The sequence below is a fragment of the Meleagris gallopavo genome, chromosome 14 (genome assembly GCF_905368555.1).
Source record: "Meleagris gallopavo chromosome 14, MGAL_WU_HG_1.1, whole genome shotgun sequence".
Lineage (NCBI taxonomy): Eukaryota > Metazoa > Chordata > Aves > Galliformes > Phasianidae > Meleagris > Meleagris gallopavo.
The window spans coordinates 1,257,637-1,273,825 of NC_139417.1; the positions used below are offsets into that span (position 1 = coordinate 1,257,637).

Genomic DNA, 16,189 nt, shown 5'->3' on the forward strand with positions numbered 1-16,189 from the left:
GGTATTGTGTTCTGCTGATTCTGTTTTCATGAAGGAGTTCTCCACGGGGCGGATATTAGCCTAAAAGACGTAAACAGTTAACAACAGCCTCACATGCTTTTCTTTCTGCTGTGGTTTTCTTAGTTTTATTTTTAGCAAGCCAGTATGTGCTGGATGATGAAACTATAACAGCTATGGCAGTTACTGAGCTGTCAGCACAGAACTGGTAATAAATAACCCAAAAAACATCTACCACATCTGCATCACACCAAGAGCTTTCCTTGCAGCTGACTCAAAGAGGAAATGGAATTTGGGGCCACTGAAGAGCACAAGCACCAGTTACGTTTGGCTGAGAACAGGGGATCGACGTGTTTGACTTTTAATTATGACTGAGGCTGTGGAACTGAAAGTGGCTTAGAAGCTTGCTTTAGTGGGAGCAGCGCAGGGTCCTTCTGCCCTTTCAGGAGTGCGCGAGCTTGCAAAAGCCAGCGGTGTGAGGAAGTCGGTGTGTTGCCTTTCCTTTTTAAGTTGACATTTCAGCATCGGAGTGCTGGGCAGTTGGATTCCTCACCTGCACACACAAAGTGCATTCACTCTTTAGCACTTAGCTATTGCCTGGACAGGAGCTCACTGAAAAATCACTTAAACTTTTGTTAATCTATGTATTCATGTAACAGTGTTGCACACAATTATTTAGATGGTTAGAAATATTAAATGTCCTTATTCTCCAATTTGTGCAGGTTCATGCCTTCGTAAGCGTGGTAGCAGTGCTATCATTAATTAAGCACATGTCTGTATTTTAAGTAGACTCTTAGCACAAAGAAGTTGAAAGGAATAGTTTAACACAAGAAGCCTGTGTGGGTGAGTTTGACCTTTATTTTTGTCTAGCTTGGCAGACGAGCTGTGAGTTAGAAAGCCTTTCAGTGGTGGGTGAGGTGCTGTCTGGGGTGGGGAAATGCCTTGCAAGGTGTTAGTTAATCAAAGGTTGGAAGGATACTCTGAAATGCAGAGGAGGTTCCATTAATGCAGATTCGGTTTTCAGTCTGATTTGGGTCACACAGTGTGATGAGGTGGTTTCTCTGAGGAGATTGAATGGCATTTGACTTGAGGGTCTTTGCTGATGAATGCATCCGAAACGTTCTCTCCCCTGTTTCACAAAGTACTGGGAGGTGCTCAGATGTGATGACCTTTCTCCTCAGGTGGACACCAGTTTGCAGAATGGTTTTGCACCTGGTATGAAGCTAGAGGTTGCTGTCAAGTCTGACCAAAACACCTATTGGGTGGCCACCATCATTACTACCTGCGGGCAGCTGCTCCTGCTGCGCTACGATGGTTACGGGGAGGATCGCAAGGCTGACTTCTGGTGTGACATCATGACGGCTGACTTGCACCCCATCGGCTGGTGTGAGCAGAACGAGAAGGTTCTCAAAGTGCCTGAAGGTAATGCCTCCATGTGCAGAAGAGGGAGGTAAATAAAAAAAGTATTTTTTTTTTGTCCTTTGTAAGCCTTGTCTTCATAGTTGTTTTTATGAGGAGAATGTGGTTTTGCTCTGATGATGAGGTGAAGTTACCTGTCATGTTTTTTGGAAACCCCATGACTTTCAGTAGGATGGTCCTCTTCCACCAGAGAGAGCTTAGCTTGATTTCAGAAATGGACTTAGATTTACTCAGAGGATTGTTGTTCATTTAAACCCACTAAATCCTATTGTTTGTACTTATTTTTTCACTAGGTATCAAAGACAAGATACCTGACCAGGAGGAATTCCTTCAGCAAGTGCTGAAAGGAGCATGCAGTGCCCCTGCTAACTTGCTGGAGGGGGTAAGTGCTTGAATATGCTACATTTTGGATTTTGTTTTTTTTCCCCTTGTTACTATTCAGATTCAGTTCTTTTTTTTTTTTTTTTTTTTTTTTTTCTTAAGTTTTAGGAGAATGCAGTATGCTGCTGAAGTTAACATTTCCTATTTGCATTGCATTGTTTTGATAGTTGTGCTGGAATAAACTTTTCACTGCAGATTTGGACTGTCTGTCCTGTTCATAGAATCCTAGAATGGCCTGGGTTGCAAAGGCCCACAGTGCTCATCCAGTTCCAACCCCCTGCTGTGTGCAGGGTCACCAACCAGCATCCCAGGCTGCCCAGAGCCACATCCAGCCTGGCCTTGAATGCCTGCAGGGATGGAGCATCCACAGCCTCCTTGGGCAACCTGTTCCAGTGCCTCACCACCCTCTGGGTGAAAAACTTCCTCCTAATAGAATTAATGTGAAATGTTGATAAGCCCTATCAGAAGAAAGACCTTTTTCAAATTTCCTTAGGTTTCAGTCTTCCTTTTGTTCTAGTCCTCCTTTATACAACTCTGAGGAAATCATCCTTTATTTATCAGGCATTCAGGTTGTTCCCTTTCTGAGCTGACGGCTTTCATTAATTTTTTATTTTTCACTAGTGGGCAGATTGTTGTTTCACTTAAATCTTTAAACTTTGCCAGTTAAGTTGTCCTTCTCTGAACTTAGAACAGTACTTGGCCACCTCATTATTGGTGTCTGCTAGTTAAGTATGCAACATCATTTTTTGGGAGAGTACCATTGGTATCTTCCTCAAAATTAGTATTTTTATGTGTGCGTCTTTTCTGCCTAGTCTTCTTTGTATGCCAGATGAGTTAAAAAGGAACTATTCATGTCTACTCCAAACCTTGCATATATAAGGGATAATGCTTCTGAAAATGATAAACAGCATTTAAGTGAAATGTGTAATTGTACAGAACAGGCAGTACAGAAACTCTGATGCAAGCACCAGTGATTCTAAGCACTAATTTCTGTTGTCCTGTGTGTTGGTAAGGATGTGTCTTTCTTTGCTTGTGTGCTGATACCTGATTTATTCCAAAAGAATGTGGGTAAGGGACAGAACAAAAGTGGAAGTGCAGGATATTTGAGTTCTGTTGTAATAATTGACTTTATTTTCTTGTTCTCTTTCTGTAGCTTCACAGAGGGAAAAATCCTTTGGATCTCATTGCGCCAGGCTCCCGACTGGAGCTCCAGAACTCCCGGGATGCCCTGGAGGCCTGGATTGTCAATGTGGTGGAAAACGTTGGTGGGAGACTCAAGATGCGATATGAAGGGCTGGAGGATTCTGACAAATTTGACCAGTGGATATTCTACTTGGACCCTTTCCTTCATCAAGTGGGATGGGCAACTCAAAATGGATATAACCTGCAACCACCTTTAGGTACTTCAAAACTTGTATCTTTGACATGGTGAGAAAGATTGGGGAATACTCCTGCCACTCTGGTGCTCTAAATCTACATACTGGATGCATGTGGTGATCAAATAATCATTATACAATCTGTCAAATACTATTCCTAATAAAAACTAAGTGAAAATAGCACTAATAGTCCTACAAGACTTTTCACTCGCTCGTTTAAAAATTGCTAAATAGTTTTGCCTGTTGAAAGTTTCTATCTGTGGGAAGGGAAGGTCTGAGGAATGGGCCTTTACAGTTATTTTTTTAGTTGTACTCCTGTACGTGGGGGAAAAGGTAATCAGTTGTTGAAGTACTGCTCAATGGGAGCTTTCACAGTTGGGACTTGAAGTCTAGGAGGATACTTGAGGCTCTCTGTGAAGAGGTCTTACATCGTACGAAAATGTCCTTAAAAATGAGTGCCCTGAGAATGACAGTATGGAAAAGGGTACAGAGGATTGGTCATAAGGGGAGTGGAGCATAAGGAAAAAATTGTGCTGATAAAACCCAGACTGTTTAAATTGAAATGACTGTGCCTTTGCTCATGTTGACCAACCTCTGCTGAAATGAGGGTAGTGAGGGTACACCACATCACTGACAGGAACCAGATGAGTGGATTTCACAGCACTGTTTGAGTGAATAATGTTTTTTTTAAAACATAAGGTTTTGATTTCAATCTAATTATTAGACTTGTTTCCTTTTTACGTCTGTCCTCACAGACTTGACTTCAGGGATCCTTTGCATGGTACTAGTAAAAGTAATTCCCCTGCTATAGAGAGGTGTGGATCTGCAGTTACTGAAGGAGTAACAAGTACAGCTGGGACTGTCAGATACCTGGTTTCATTTTTGGGTGATCCTGTGTGAAGACAGGAGTTGGAACTGAAGTTCCTTGTGGGTCCCTTCCAGCTCAGGGTTTCTGTGATTCAGTGATCTGTTCAGACGTCCCCTTTTTTAAGCCTAGAACAAACTATTATTGTCCAGTTTTCTGGTCGTACATTTCTGCTGCAGTTTTCCTCAGGGTTAATGTGACAGAGTTAATGTTTTCTAAGAAAGACAAGGCTGGGCCCCACATAGGTGATGCAGTGTTTGACTACAGTCCCTTCTTGTAACATATCCAAAAGTCTCACCAAGCTGTAAGTTTTTAAGAATGAAGATGTTTGCACAGATTCTGAACAGATATGAATGTAACATTTAAGGAACACAAATCAAACTTTTGGTATCACTGCATCCATTTTCTGAGGGGAAAGAATGAAGGTGGTCACTTCATCCACTATTTCCCATTCTGTTTGCTTAAGCCATTAGGTCTTTGAAAAGTGAAGCAGATTGGCAAGAAATCCTGAAGAAGGTAAAAGAAGAGGAAGAAGAGTCATCAGTTCCTACAGATCTCTTTAAGGTAAAGACACAATATATGAAATAGAATGCTGTGAATAATACCACAAAATGCTGTATTCCTAAGAAATTATTCAGGGAAGTCAGTCACTGTTCAAAATTTCTTCTATATTTTCAATGTTTTTTTTGTTGTTGTTTTGTTTTTGTTTTGTTTTGTTTTGTTTTTGCTTTGTTTGTTTAAACTTTTCTCTTTCCTCCTCTCGTTGAAAATGAAGTGGAATAAATAAAATGTCATACTATGATCCTGTTCTTGTGAAGTTTGACAATGCACCCATCGCAATTATGTGAGCCTTACTTGTCGTGCTGGGAAAAAACCCTTGTTCTGATCTTCTGATCTGATCTCACTCCTAAATATTTGAGTACATTGGAAAGTTTGACATGTAACACCTAAAATGTAAGCTGGTAAAGTTACATATGCTGCATAATGGATTCTCTTAGATCCTGAGTATTAGTAAATGTTGCTAGTAAATGTTGCTAGTAAGTCTGAATTTTATATTGAGTTTAAAAAAAGAAACAAAACCTGACATAATTTGAAAAGTAGGAATATCAATTTAGTCCTTAGCTCCATCTTCTCAGCTTCATTTGGGTCCATAAACAGAACAGAAGAGGAGGTGGTGTTGCTCTTCAGTTTGTTGAATCTTACACAGAACAGCCAACTCTCTGGAGCAGGAACTCTTGTTTTGTTAGCTTTTCTTAAGGTGGAAGTGAAGACTTCTTTAGTTCTCTCTTAGTTTAGCTCATGATGAGTGCTGAAAGGGAAAAAAAAAAAGGATTTGTATGTTCTTACCAGATCACTTTGCAGTGAAATCTTGCTTGTGTGTAGAGAACGTCAAAGGAGGGAATCTTTGGGACTCAGTCACGTAGAAACTCCTAGAAAACTATCAGTCTCAGATATCATAGCTGGCCTTTTTATTGTAGAGATGTTGCTGGTACTCTGACAGATTACTTTCTTCAGATGAACCAATAAAAAGTCAGGTTGTCTACTTCAGCTGAATTACATAAAGTTGGTCTTTTCTACTGGAGAAAGGCAGGTAATGACTCTGATACTTGATCTTTCAGGATAAACCTGTGATTGGAGTGCATTCATTCTCTGAAGGCATGAAGTTAGAAGCTGTGGACCCAACGGCTCCGTTTGTAATCTCTCCTGCCACAGTTCTCAAGGTACCAGGGTTTTCTAAATTGTCCTGCTAAGATTCAGTTCAGTTGCTCCTTGTGAACACATGATCTGGAAATTCTCACTAACCGATTATCTTAAAACCTCAAACTAGATTTCTAATAAAGTATTTGATGTAGTCACTATAAGTATTAGTTACCAAAGGATGGGAAAAATTCCATAAATAGAGAAGCTCAAAAGATCGAATAACTGACATTGTCAAACCTGGATTTTTAAAACAAGATATGATCCTTCATAATCAGAGTGTCTGATTGAGGATAGATTTTTTGTTTTGTTTTGTTTTTGCAGAAGTTAATGTTGTTCCTATGTGTAAGCTCTGAAATTTAAGTGATCTCGCTTTAATCGAGAGCCCACACGTGGATTTAGAAGCTGAAATTAAAACTCCACATCATAATCAGATTTCAAACAGAATTTTTGAGCAGCTTCTCTTTTCTTGTGTTAATAAACAAGTAAATGGTTCTGGAAGAGACCCACTTTCATATTGTAAACCAAAATATTGCTGTACAACATAAAGCCAGGGCGTGTTTTAAATTTTTTTGTATGGATCTGAGAAAATATTTCTTTTACTTTAAGGACAGATGTTTTCTCAATATAATAGCTTACATTTCAGTGCTAGCTCTCTTTTACACACTTAACGTGTCATTTCTTCAAACAAGATGCTCACTTATTACTAAAACAATGCAGTCAGTTCCAAGAGAAGGAAAATCATTTGTTTTTCTGGATGATGATGATGTCATTCTGTTCCTACTTATTGCAGGAGCTCAGTGTTTATTCTTGTGGCAGTCCATCCTAAGACATAGTTGAATTCTGTTTAAATATGCAGCTTGTTATTACAGCGTGGTAGTAAGACTGCAAGTTCTGTTGGCTCTGTGTTCTTTTTTTATAAGATAATTCCATTTAGCACTTGATAACCTTATCTCTTTAAGAGCTCCCACATTACCTTTTATTATTTACTTTTCCTAAGTTTCCAGATAAGTCAGCAGACTGCCCTGCACTGTGAGTCCCACAGGTTATTTTTGAATCGTTTTCTTTTTATGCTTTTTAATGTAAAGTCATCAAAATGAGGAAGAAGGAGTAGATCCGTTTGTGCTATTTACAAGACTCTGCTTTGCTTTTGGCTAAAAACAGGTGTACAATGAAAAATATTTCATGATAGAAATTGATGACTTGAGGCCAGAGCGTGCAACCAGCCAGTCCTACATTTGCCATGTCAACAGTGCTGGGATTTTCCCTGTGCAGTGGAGTCTGAAGAACGGCGTACATCTCAGTCCCCCACCAGGTATGTTTGTGCAGGCTTGTCATGCTCACTCATCTTTGGAGAAGATTGCTGGTCCCTAGAGTGCTGTGTTCAGGACAGCACTTCTGCAAAAGAATCACTTGTAGGAGAAGCAAAGAAAATGAAATATTCTGAGAAACAGGAGCTTAGAGTTAGTGAAACTGAAGTTTCCTGGATATGTGCCTGGATTTGAGAAGATGGCAGTGGATGGGAATCCTCTTGGAAATTGTGTTCCAGGGCTAAAGGCAACATTGATTTCAGTGTTCACATGATATCAGAACCCTATGGTCCATGCATTGGGTTTTTGCTTCTGTTAAGAGCAGGACATTGTTATTCAGTGTCTTAAAGTGTTTTCAGAGTGTCTTATCAATTAGAATTTAATGGTTTGTTGTTGTTTTTTTTTCCTTGGACCTATCAGGCAAGGTAGCAGATTGCTGAAATGTCGCTTCAGGATGGAAGGGAATGGGGAGTTATTCTCAGCTGCTGAATTTCTTACATATTTGCAGTAGTATTGTAAAACCAGGGACTCAGTATCCTTCACTCCTTCAGTTCAGAGGAGTAAAGACTGTAGCATGTATGTCTTGTGGCTTTCCTTGGGTTGGGTGCAAAAATGTCTTTGCTTTGCTTGACCCAGCATTATTTGTAATTTTGCATGGGAGAGATGAAATCTTGCTTTCTAGGCACGTGTCTAGAGCTAACATGAATTTTTAGCTTCTCTTCTTACAGACCCCCAGGAAATGGTGGGCATTCAGATTTGCGTGAGGTCTCAAAACCAACTGGCACTGATAAAGCTGAGAAAGATACACAGGTCCTTCTGTGCTTAAGTCCCTCCTTGTTATTTGTAGGTCATCACGATAATACGACATTCTGAGACACGTTTTAAAACTTTCGATTTCTTAAACCCTACTCCCAGATGTCACTTGGAAGGGAACATTTCAAAGACACTGTTGGAATCACTGCTGCTGTTGTTCCCCTGGTATTATGCTGCCAGCCTCAACCTACTGTGGCAGCACATTTATTTTGCAGCCAATTCCCTTCATTTACTTGTTGATCATAAGCAGGCAAAGTACTTCTCTGAGAGTCATTTAATTTCTCCTTTTCTTGGAGTGATGCTCTGCCCCCTGACAGGCTCCACATTAATACCCTTCCCCTTAAACATGTATGCAGATTTAGACCTTTAGCAAACTTAACACTCTTAGGAAAGACTAACTGCCACCTTTAAAGGCTTGGTATTTAATAGGTGTTTAAGGGAATAGTATGTTGATATTAAGCACATTTGAGATGCTCTATTTAAAAAGGGAGGAAAAAAAAAAAAAAACTCTTTGCTTAGATTTACTCTATTTAAGTTTCAGCATGTGCTTTGTTGAGTTAATTTTAGTTTGACAGTATTTCAAGTCAGAAACAGGAAACAAAATGGAGCGGTGCCCAAAGTCCTTCTACACTGGAAATAAAGAGGATATCTCAGATATGTGAGAGCCTTGCTACAGGTTCCGGGATACCACAGTCAGCTGATCAGCTTGAGCGGTCCAAAGAAATTTCGTGTCAGCTTGAAATGAGTCACTTCACGCTGTTAAACTAACCCTTTTGTGTGTTCTTTGCCTAGGTTATCCTGGGCAGGACTTTGATTGGGCAGACTACCTCAAACAGTGCGGTGCTGAGGCAGCTCCCCAGAGCTGCTTCCCTTCGGTAAGGTTCTCTTGCAGAAAAGCATCATTTCTATTAGGTAAATTATATGTTTGATTCCAGCTCGAAGAACCACTTTGCATGTTTTTGAATTAAATTGTCTGTGATGACTGGTGAAATGAAAGAGTTAAGAGAGTGCAAGTGTGGGTGGAATGTAGTAGGTGCATGTGGTCTTCCTAGCTAAGTAAGTAGCGGGCTAAATGCTTCAGTTGTGATAAAGCAGCTTGAAAAGAAACCAATGTTTTATGAAATGGAAGTGTGTTAGAGTCCAGGGAATTGCCATAAAATAACACTGGTCCTTGGCACTGCAGTAATCGTGGAAACAGGGCCTTACAGTAGACCTTGTTTCCATTTACCTAGTGTATTCTTTCAAGCCTCCTTCCTTTCACTGTGGAAAAATGCATTCAATTGTGTTAATCAGTAACGAGTCAATCTTAAATTAGGAGCAGGTAATCATTTGACATTAATCAATGCCTGAAGTACTTGATAGATTTTGGTCTTTTCCTGGTAAAATGATAGAATTGCTGCATCCCAAAGCAGAATACCTTGTCATACAGAAAAGGGTACCATTACACTTACCTGCCAGTTCCATTTACAATATTTGGGCTTTTGCAGTGCTTCAGGGAAGAAGCTGAGATGAAAAACTGCCATTTTTTGAAGAGGTTGTTGCTGGCTATGAATTCTTGTTGCCCTTATTCTGTCTTGTAAGTTGTAGTGTCTCAGAACAGGTCATTGAATTTATTATCCCTTTTCTGAGAAGTTGCTCACAGTAGGCTGGTGTCAGAATTTGTAACATTGATCCTGTAATTATGTTGCACTCTTGGAGGAAGGGTCCTGTGCCTGGCATTTCATTCAGGTGCTTCAGGTCAGGATAGGCATCCCTTCCTACTCTGTAGGAGTTTTTGAATAAATGTGGACCTATTACCCAAGGAATATAAAATGGACAGCAAGCTTCCTTTGCTGTCTGCTAGGACCCTTCTGGATGAGGCAGGGATGTTGTTTATATACCTAAAACGAGTTTCCAAGCTAAAATAATAGAAAACCTTGTCACACTATTTGTGAGACTCCGCAGCCAGCAGCAGGCAGTCCTTCCCTACATGGAGTGCACTGACTCCTTTCTGTGAGTCTCAGCCTCCTCATTTTGAGTACAAATGTGCTTTCCTAGGTCTGTCTATAAAGTCTTTCTTTTAAATTAATATACTAATTACCTGAATTACCTGAAGTCTTTTCTCTCTGCATGGATATCATTCTGTGATACTGGAACAGTGAGGGTTTTGTGCGTTACTCCTGTTCACAGCTTTTCATATCATACTTTGGATATATGGATGGGATTTTACTGAAGCTTTCTGGCTTTTTCCTAGTTAACTTCTGACCATGGATTTAAGGAGAATATGAAACTTGAGGCTGTGAACCCAGTTGATCCTGAGGAAGTTTGCATTGCTACAGTCACCAAGTTGAGAGACTCCTACCTTTGGCTTCAGCTGGAGGGTAAGCCTGATTTGGGGGATCAGAGTAGAACTAACATTGGTTATTCTGTGGTACCATAATCTGACCTGAAGAGTATCTGGAACAAACTCACTACCTGTTAAATATCAGCAACAGATCAGTTTCCTAAAGAAAAACACAGCACATCATTTGCACTGCCTGTTTCCCAGCTAGCCTTAGTTAAGCCAGCAAGAATGTAATTTATGCACTGTGGTGGGTCAGTGATAGGCTTAGGGTTACAGTTAGTGCCCTGTGTGAAAGGATGATCGGTGTCTTTTAGAAAGCAAGAGCCTTGTAATGTGGGTTGTTTTTTGTTTATTTGTTTGCTTTTCATAAATGAGTGATTTCCATTTAAAGCCAAGCTTTGACTTGGTGTTTTGAAGAAAACTTTAAGAGATTCCTTATTAAGATAGGTCTATATCAGACACTCTCCATTATAATCCCACTTCTAGATTGAAAGCACATCAGCATGCATTTACTATGCCCTGTGCATCTCTGCTGGACTGTGGATGGAAAATTCCATCTCCAGCTTTAGGTGGAAGTAAATGACATCAGGAAAGTACCTGGGCAGTAGAGGAGGAGAATAGTTGATACTGTGTACACTGCGAGTTAGGAAGGGAGCTTCTCTGGCAACATGCAACAAGCATTAACCAAGTGAACTCTTGGGATTTTGTGAGTTGTTTCAATTTTTGCTTTTCTTAACTGAACAGGCTCCAAGAAGCCCATCCCTGACTGCATAGTGAGTGTGGAATCGATGAATATATTTCCAGTGGGCTGGTGTGAGACGAATGGATATCAGCTCAGACCTCCTTGCAAAGCAATAGGTATCAGTTGTGTTCCATTTGCAGTGGCTAGCTGGTTTAATAAAGATGGTGAGACCATTTAAGAGCAAGTTACTGCACAGCTAGATCTGGCATCCCCCAGTTTGGAAACTTCCACTGTGTACAGAGAATCCATGCCTTGTGCAACTGTTCCCCTGCCTGTGTGGTCCAGCTGTGAGAAATACTTCAGTGGAACTGGAATCCATGCAATAATTCCAAAACAGACAGTGTTATTCTGTGACCCTCGCAGGCTGGAAGAGGGCTTGAAAACAATGCATTAACCACAGGAAAGAAATCATACAAAAGCATGCATGCATGCACACACTTGACATGCACATACATCTGTATGAGCTGTTCTTGCCACATGTCTGGCTGAGTCTGATATTGACTTTATACAAACAAAATTAATGCCTTAGTAAAACAGTGTTGAGTAGGTAGACATTTGGGAGTTAAATTGAGGAGGACTGGCTTTGTAAATCTGCCAGCTGGTCATGACCCCTTAATGATAAAATGTTGAAAAGTAAATGCTATCTGTTCCAATTATGCTAGTAACGTAAGAGTATCTTCTCTCAAATGGTTAATGAGTTCTGTTTATTAAAGCTAAATGGAAGATGGGAAAACTGAAGAATGTCTATTAAGTGAAGTTGTAAAATCGTAAGATTGGAATGAGCTGTCATTTACTGCAAGTCAGAGCAGGAGAAACTCATCTGGGAAGTGTCTGAAATGCCAAGAGCAGGGGAGGAAGAAGGAACATAATTAGAAAAAAGATTCTTTTTGGAAAAATCCAGCTATTTGCTGGGAACAACGCCTGAAATAGCTCATGAGGCACATGTTTCATTACCCTATTATTATTACCATTGTAATAGTGTTAGCTAATTGTAAGAGCCAGTATAGACAGAGCATGAACACTGGTGTCCAAGATTAGTATCGAAATAATGAAAGGGAGGTTTATCTGTTGGTTGGGGGGCAGGAGTGTAGATTTAAGCATTAAAAACAACAAGAAGGCCTTTTGAACAGCAGAACTTAAAAATAGCATATAACTTCAAGGAAAGGTATCTAATAAATCTACTGTAGTGAAAACATTATTTGCTTGCCTTCTTTGCTTTGTGGAATTTATTTTCTTCTCCTTTCTTTCAGTAAATAAACAGAAAAAGATTGCAGTAGTTCAACCAGAGAAGCAGTAAGTAACAGTGTTGGGTTAGTTTGTGTTTAGTTTTGTTTTCTTCTAATTAGTAAATGATGTTGTCTCAGGGGAGACTAAGGCTATGCTGAGGGCAGAGAGATTCCACAATCTGTAATGCTGCAGTTCTTGGTAATGTTGGAAAAGACCTCTTCCACTGCCATAGTTGGATATAGAAAGCATGGGCTTTATTTTTTAACAATGCTAGCACAACTCAACTTACTGGATAGGTGAAGTCACTGAAGATCTGGTCTTGAAATTATTGCTCTATCACTTTTAAAAGATTGCAGTATCTGTGAGTTTTGGAATGCATTTAAGAAAAACTAGCCTGATCTTAACAATGTGAATTTAAAATTGTGTGCTTGAAGCTTTCTTAACGGTAATTAAAAAGATAACTAGAATACTTTTCAGTTCCCTTTTGGTTGTATTCTCCTTTCAAATAATATAGCTTCTGTAATGTGAACATGCACAGTTCTACGGAGGGTTTGTTTTTAGTGTGAATACTGTCACTCAGTAAGTGGAACAAAATAAATTCAAGAAGGCAATATTAGATGTACAGGACCAAAACTGTTCAAAACTGCTCAGTAGAATGCCTGACAGTTGGCTTTATTGACTTAGAGCTTTACAAACACCAGATCTGTCAGCAGCCCTGTTGGTGTTTTCATTGTTCCTAAAATACTGAGCAGACTGTCCATGTTTTTGTAATTGGGATTCTTACCGGAGTGCTTGACTCATTTTGATCAGATTTTGTTTAAAATCCTCTTTTTCAAAATGTAAGACTATGCATTGTTTTACTGTATGAATGAAGTTAAAGGAAGTAGAAAATGTAAACTACGTCTGCTTGCTTTATGCACTGTGATTATCAGCATGCTTGCCCATGTTTCGAGGAAGAGATGATTGCTGCTAGCTGTAGCAGTGCAGCAGTCCTTCCTGAATTGAAATCAGTTGATTTTGTACGTTTAAGTAAAGAAAAGATGAGGTGAGGAATGTTATCAAATGTGGAATATGTAAAAAGCAGATCAATAAAGCTAGAGCGAGAAATATTTTGGCTTTTAGCGTTGGAGTTTTAGCAGCTGAGGGGTGTCGTCCTGACCATCTGTCCCTGTTGCTAACAGCTTTCTTTCCATTTCAGAATTTTGTCTTCAAGGACAGTTCATGATGGACTAAAGAATCAGGAACTGAACTCTTCAGATTCAGGTATTGATCAGGGAGGGCAGGCTAACAAAAATAAAACCCAACGGTCTTCTGTCACGACAGCCAAAAGAGGAGGAAAAGGTTTTAAGATTTCCATCCTTGACTGTTTGTTGGACATCAGGAAAGAATGAAATGGACAAAACCGTGCAGTTAGCTCTGTGACCTGCAATTGAAATGTGCATTAAACCTGGAAGTCTGATGTTTTACATGAGAACTTCCCTCTGCAACAGAATGTGTGGAGCCTGCTGTCACCCATGCAGATTATTTTTTTATTGTCACCTGCTGTGTTCAGTAACACTGGGAAAATCATAATAGGCCTGCTAAATCTGTACTCTTGACTTAAATTCTAGCTTTGAAAAGCAGGTTTCTCTTGTTTTTTACGATAACTTTGTCATCATAATAAACAGAGGCAATTCAAATGGTAAACTCTGTTGCGTGCCAGATGGTGAAATCTAATAATTTTCTAAACTGTTACAAATGAATATGATGAATAAGTACATCTGCTGGTGAAACAGTCATGCAGATCTATTTGTTTGGCAACAAAATGCCTCTTCTGCTGTTTTCTGTATAGTGAAATGAACATCTGAAGCTGCACCAAACGCAGCTCTATTGAAATGATCCGTGCTTGCTTAGCATTTTAATTGGTTTTTAATAGAGTCATCATGTAAATTTGACTTCATTTATTTATTTTCCAGTTTAAGATCTTTCAGTGATAGTGTTGCTCAATCAAAAATACTACAACATTCCTAGAGTAAAACAATTTTAGATATGTAAATATCTTACAATACACAATACCCAGAATTTAAATTGTGAACTTAGCAGGCTTAACAAACTTGATGTCATTTCACTGGAGGTCACTTCATCAGTTGATACACTTTGGTTTGACTGAGTGAAAAGAAAGCAACCAGTAGTACAGTTTAGAATGAAAAGTGCAGAAAAGCCTTGCCAGTTTCTGTGGTGGAGAAATCCTGGGGACAGATAATTACTTGAGTGGAAAAATTGTCTGTAATTACTGAGTTAGGGTGTGCTTTGTGGATGCCTTTCTGACTGCACTCACTGATGTGATACCACAACACATCAGGCTTGCTGGAAGAAATGTTTTTTTTCCAAAACATGACAGGCTTTATTTCCAGCTGTTCTTCAGTTTGCTAGTATGCGTGTAAAGTATGAACAGTGCTTTTAGCAACATGAATGACTGGTGCTGAGATTGCAAATGTAGCACCTGAATTTGCCCAAATTCAGGTCATTCAAGAACATTCAAATGTTTTTTTGTTTTTTTTGTTTTTTTTTTTCCCCAAAATATTAAGCATTGCAAAGAAATAATTCTTTGTTGGGGAGATTGTGCCGTGTGATTTAAAACTTAGTTTTCTCCTTTCTCAGTGGTAATTAATGGAAAGTATTGCTGCCCAAAGATCTACTTCAACCACCGGTGCTTCTCAGGGCCTTACCTTAACAAGGGCAGGATTGCAGAGCTTCCTCAGTCTGTGGGACCTGGGAACTGTGTTCTCGTTCTGAAAGAGGTGAGCTGGATGCACGTGGTGGATCTGCAGAACATCATAAAATCTAGAGTGCCTCTCTAATTATGGATGGATAATTAATATGTTTAAGGAGTTCATAAACTGCTGATGAGCAAACAGGTTTTTAATGGAAAGATGTACAAACTGTGGATCGTTTTGTGAATAGTTGGAAAGAGTAAAACCCTCCCATGTATCTGAATTAAAGTCAGCCTTCAACTGCTAACTCTTAGTAAACTCTAATTACCACAACCAGAGGAGTTAGTATCTTACAGCTGTAGTGAATGCTTCAATTCTCATTAACAGCTTTTAGCTTCAGATAAGCCCAAAAGTTTTCCTTTACAGTTTACACCATTGATATGAGGACAGAGGAAATACAGTTTTTCTTAGCAGAAATGAAAAAGTATGTATTTTCAGTAACAGGGAAATGTAAGGAGTTCTTTGTTTTATGGTGTATTTAAATTGGATATAATCTACAAAGATCAGATTAAATCACGGATTTGCTTTCTAACATAACTAAGGGAGGGGAGAAAGGAGGAAAAGACCATTTATTAATGCTTAAGAGCACTTTGCAGAAAATTTACAGATACCCTAATATAGTAATTATTTTTTTCAAAATCTCCAAAAAGGTCATGGGATGGTGATTATCTGAGCTGAGAGGTTGCGTGTTTCCTAAGGTGTAACTGTGTGTCATACAAGCACACAGCGTGGTGGACATTCGAGTAAGATGTTTGCCCTCGTTTTGATCTCCAAATATTTGACTTGAAAATGAAAGCCTGTCTTTTGGCATGCTCATAAAGTTGTTAAAATCATTTATCTGCACATCACCTTTTTTAAAAAAACATGTTCCTGATCCATCAGCACTTGGGGGCACACAAATTGCAAGTTTGTAGGCAGGCCTATATCCTCTGCTCTGCTTGTTCAAGTACTTGCTCACTGGATGAAGTTTGCTCATACCTAGTCAAATGCATAATGGGTAGAGAGACTCCCAGGACTGGGGAGAAAAATGCACGTCTCTGAATTGAGGGGGGGGAGGATCTGATTTTAAGATATAGGCTGTATTTGAGCAAATCTGCTAATAGACCTCTCTGAATGCAGACTTTGTGCTATCCCCACTAACTTGAGATTCTTCAGAGCTTTGAGTTCCTTATTTCACAGCACTAGAGAAATTCTCATTTTGTTAGAGTACAGGCCCTATCTTCATTCTCAAAAGCCAAGAAAGAAGAGAGCTTAAGATTCTGGAGTAAGATTTTGTGGCAAGCAG

At 39.4% G+C, this 16,189-nt stretch overlaps 1 protein-coding gene across 1 annotated transcript in view; it reads left to right on the forward strand.

Annotated features, from left to right (window-relative positions):
* SFMBT1 (Scm like with four mbt domains 1) overlaps positions 1-16,189 on the forward strand; it is a 64,812-nt gene that overhangs the window by 37,893 nt on the left and 10,730 nt on the right. The window contains exons 4-15 of the mRNA XM_085235625.1: positions 1,179-1,419; positions 1,710-1,798; positions 2,951-3,197; positions 4,505-4,602; positions 5,658-5,759; positions 6,901-7,051; positions 8,652-8,734; positions 10,093-10,219; positions 10,927-11,040; positions 12,175-12,217; positions 13,350-13,414; positions 14,792-14,931. Coding sequence (XP_085091751.1) covers positions 1,179-1,419; positions 1,710-1,798; positions 2,951-3,197; positions 4,505-4,602; positions 5,658-5,759; positions 6,901-7,051; positions 8,652-8,734; positions 10,093-10,219; positions 10,927-11,040; positions 12,175-12,217; positions 13,350-13,414; positions 14,792-14,931 — 1,500 coding nt within the window. The remainder of the gene's footprint in view (positions 1-1,178; positions 1,420-1,709; positions 1,799-2,950; positions 3,198-4,504; positions 4,603-5,657; positions 5,760-6,900; positions 7,052-8,651; positions 8,735-10,092; positions 10,220-10,926; positions 11,041-12,174; positions 12,218-13,349; positions 13,415-14,791; positions 14,932-16,189) is intronic.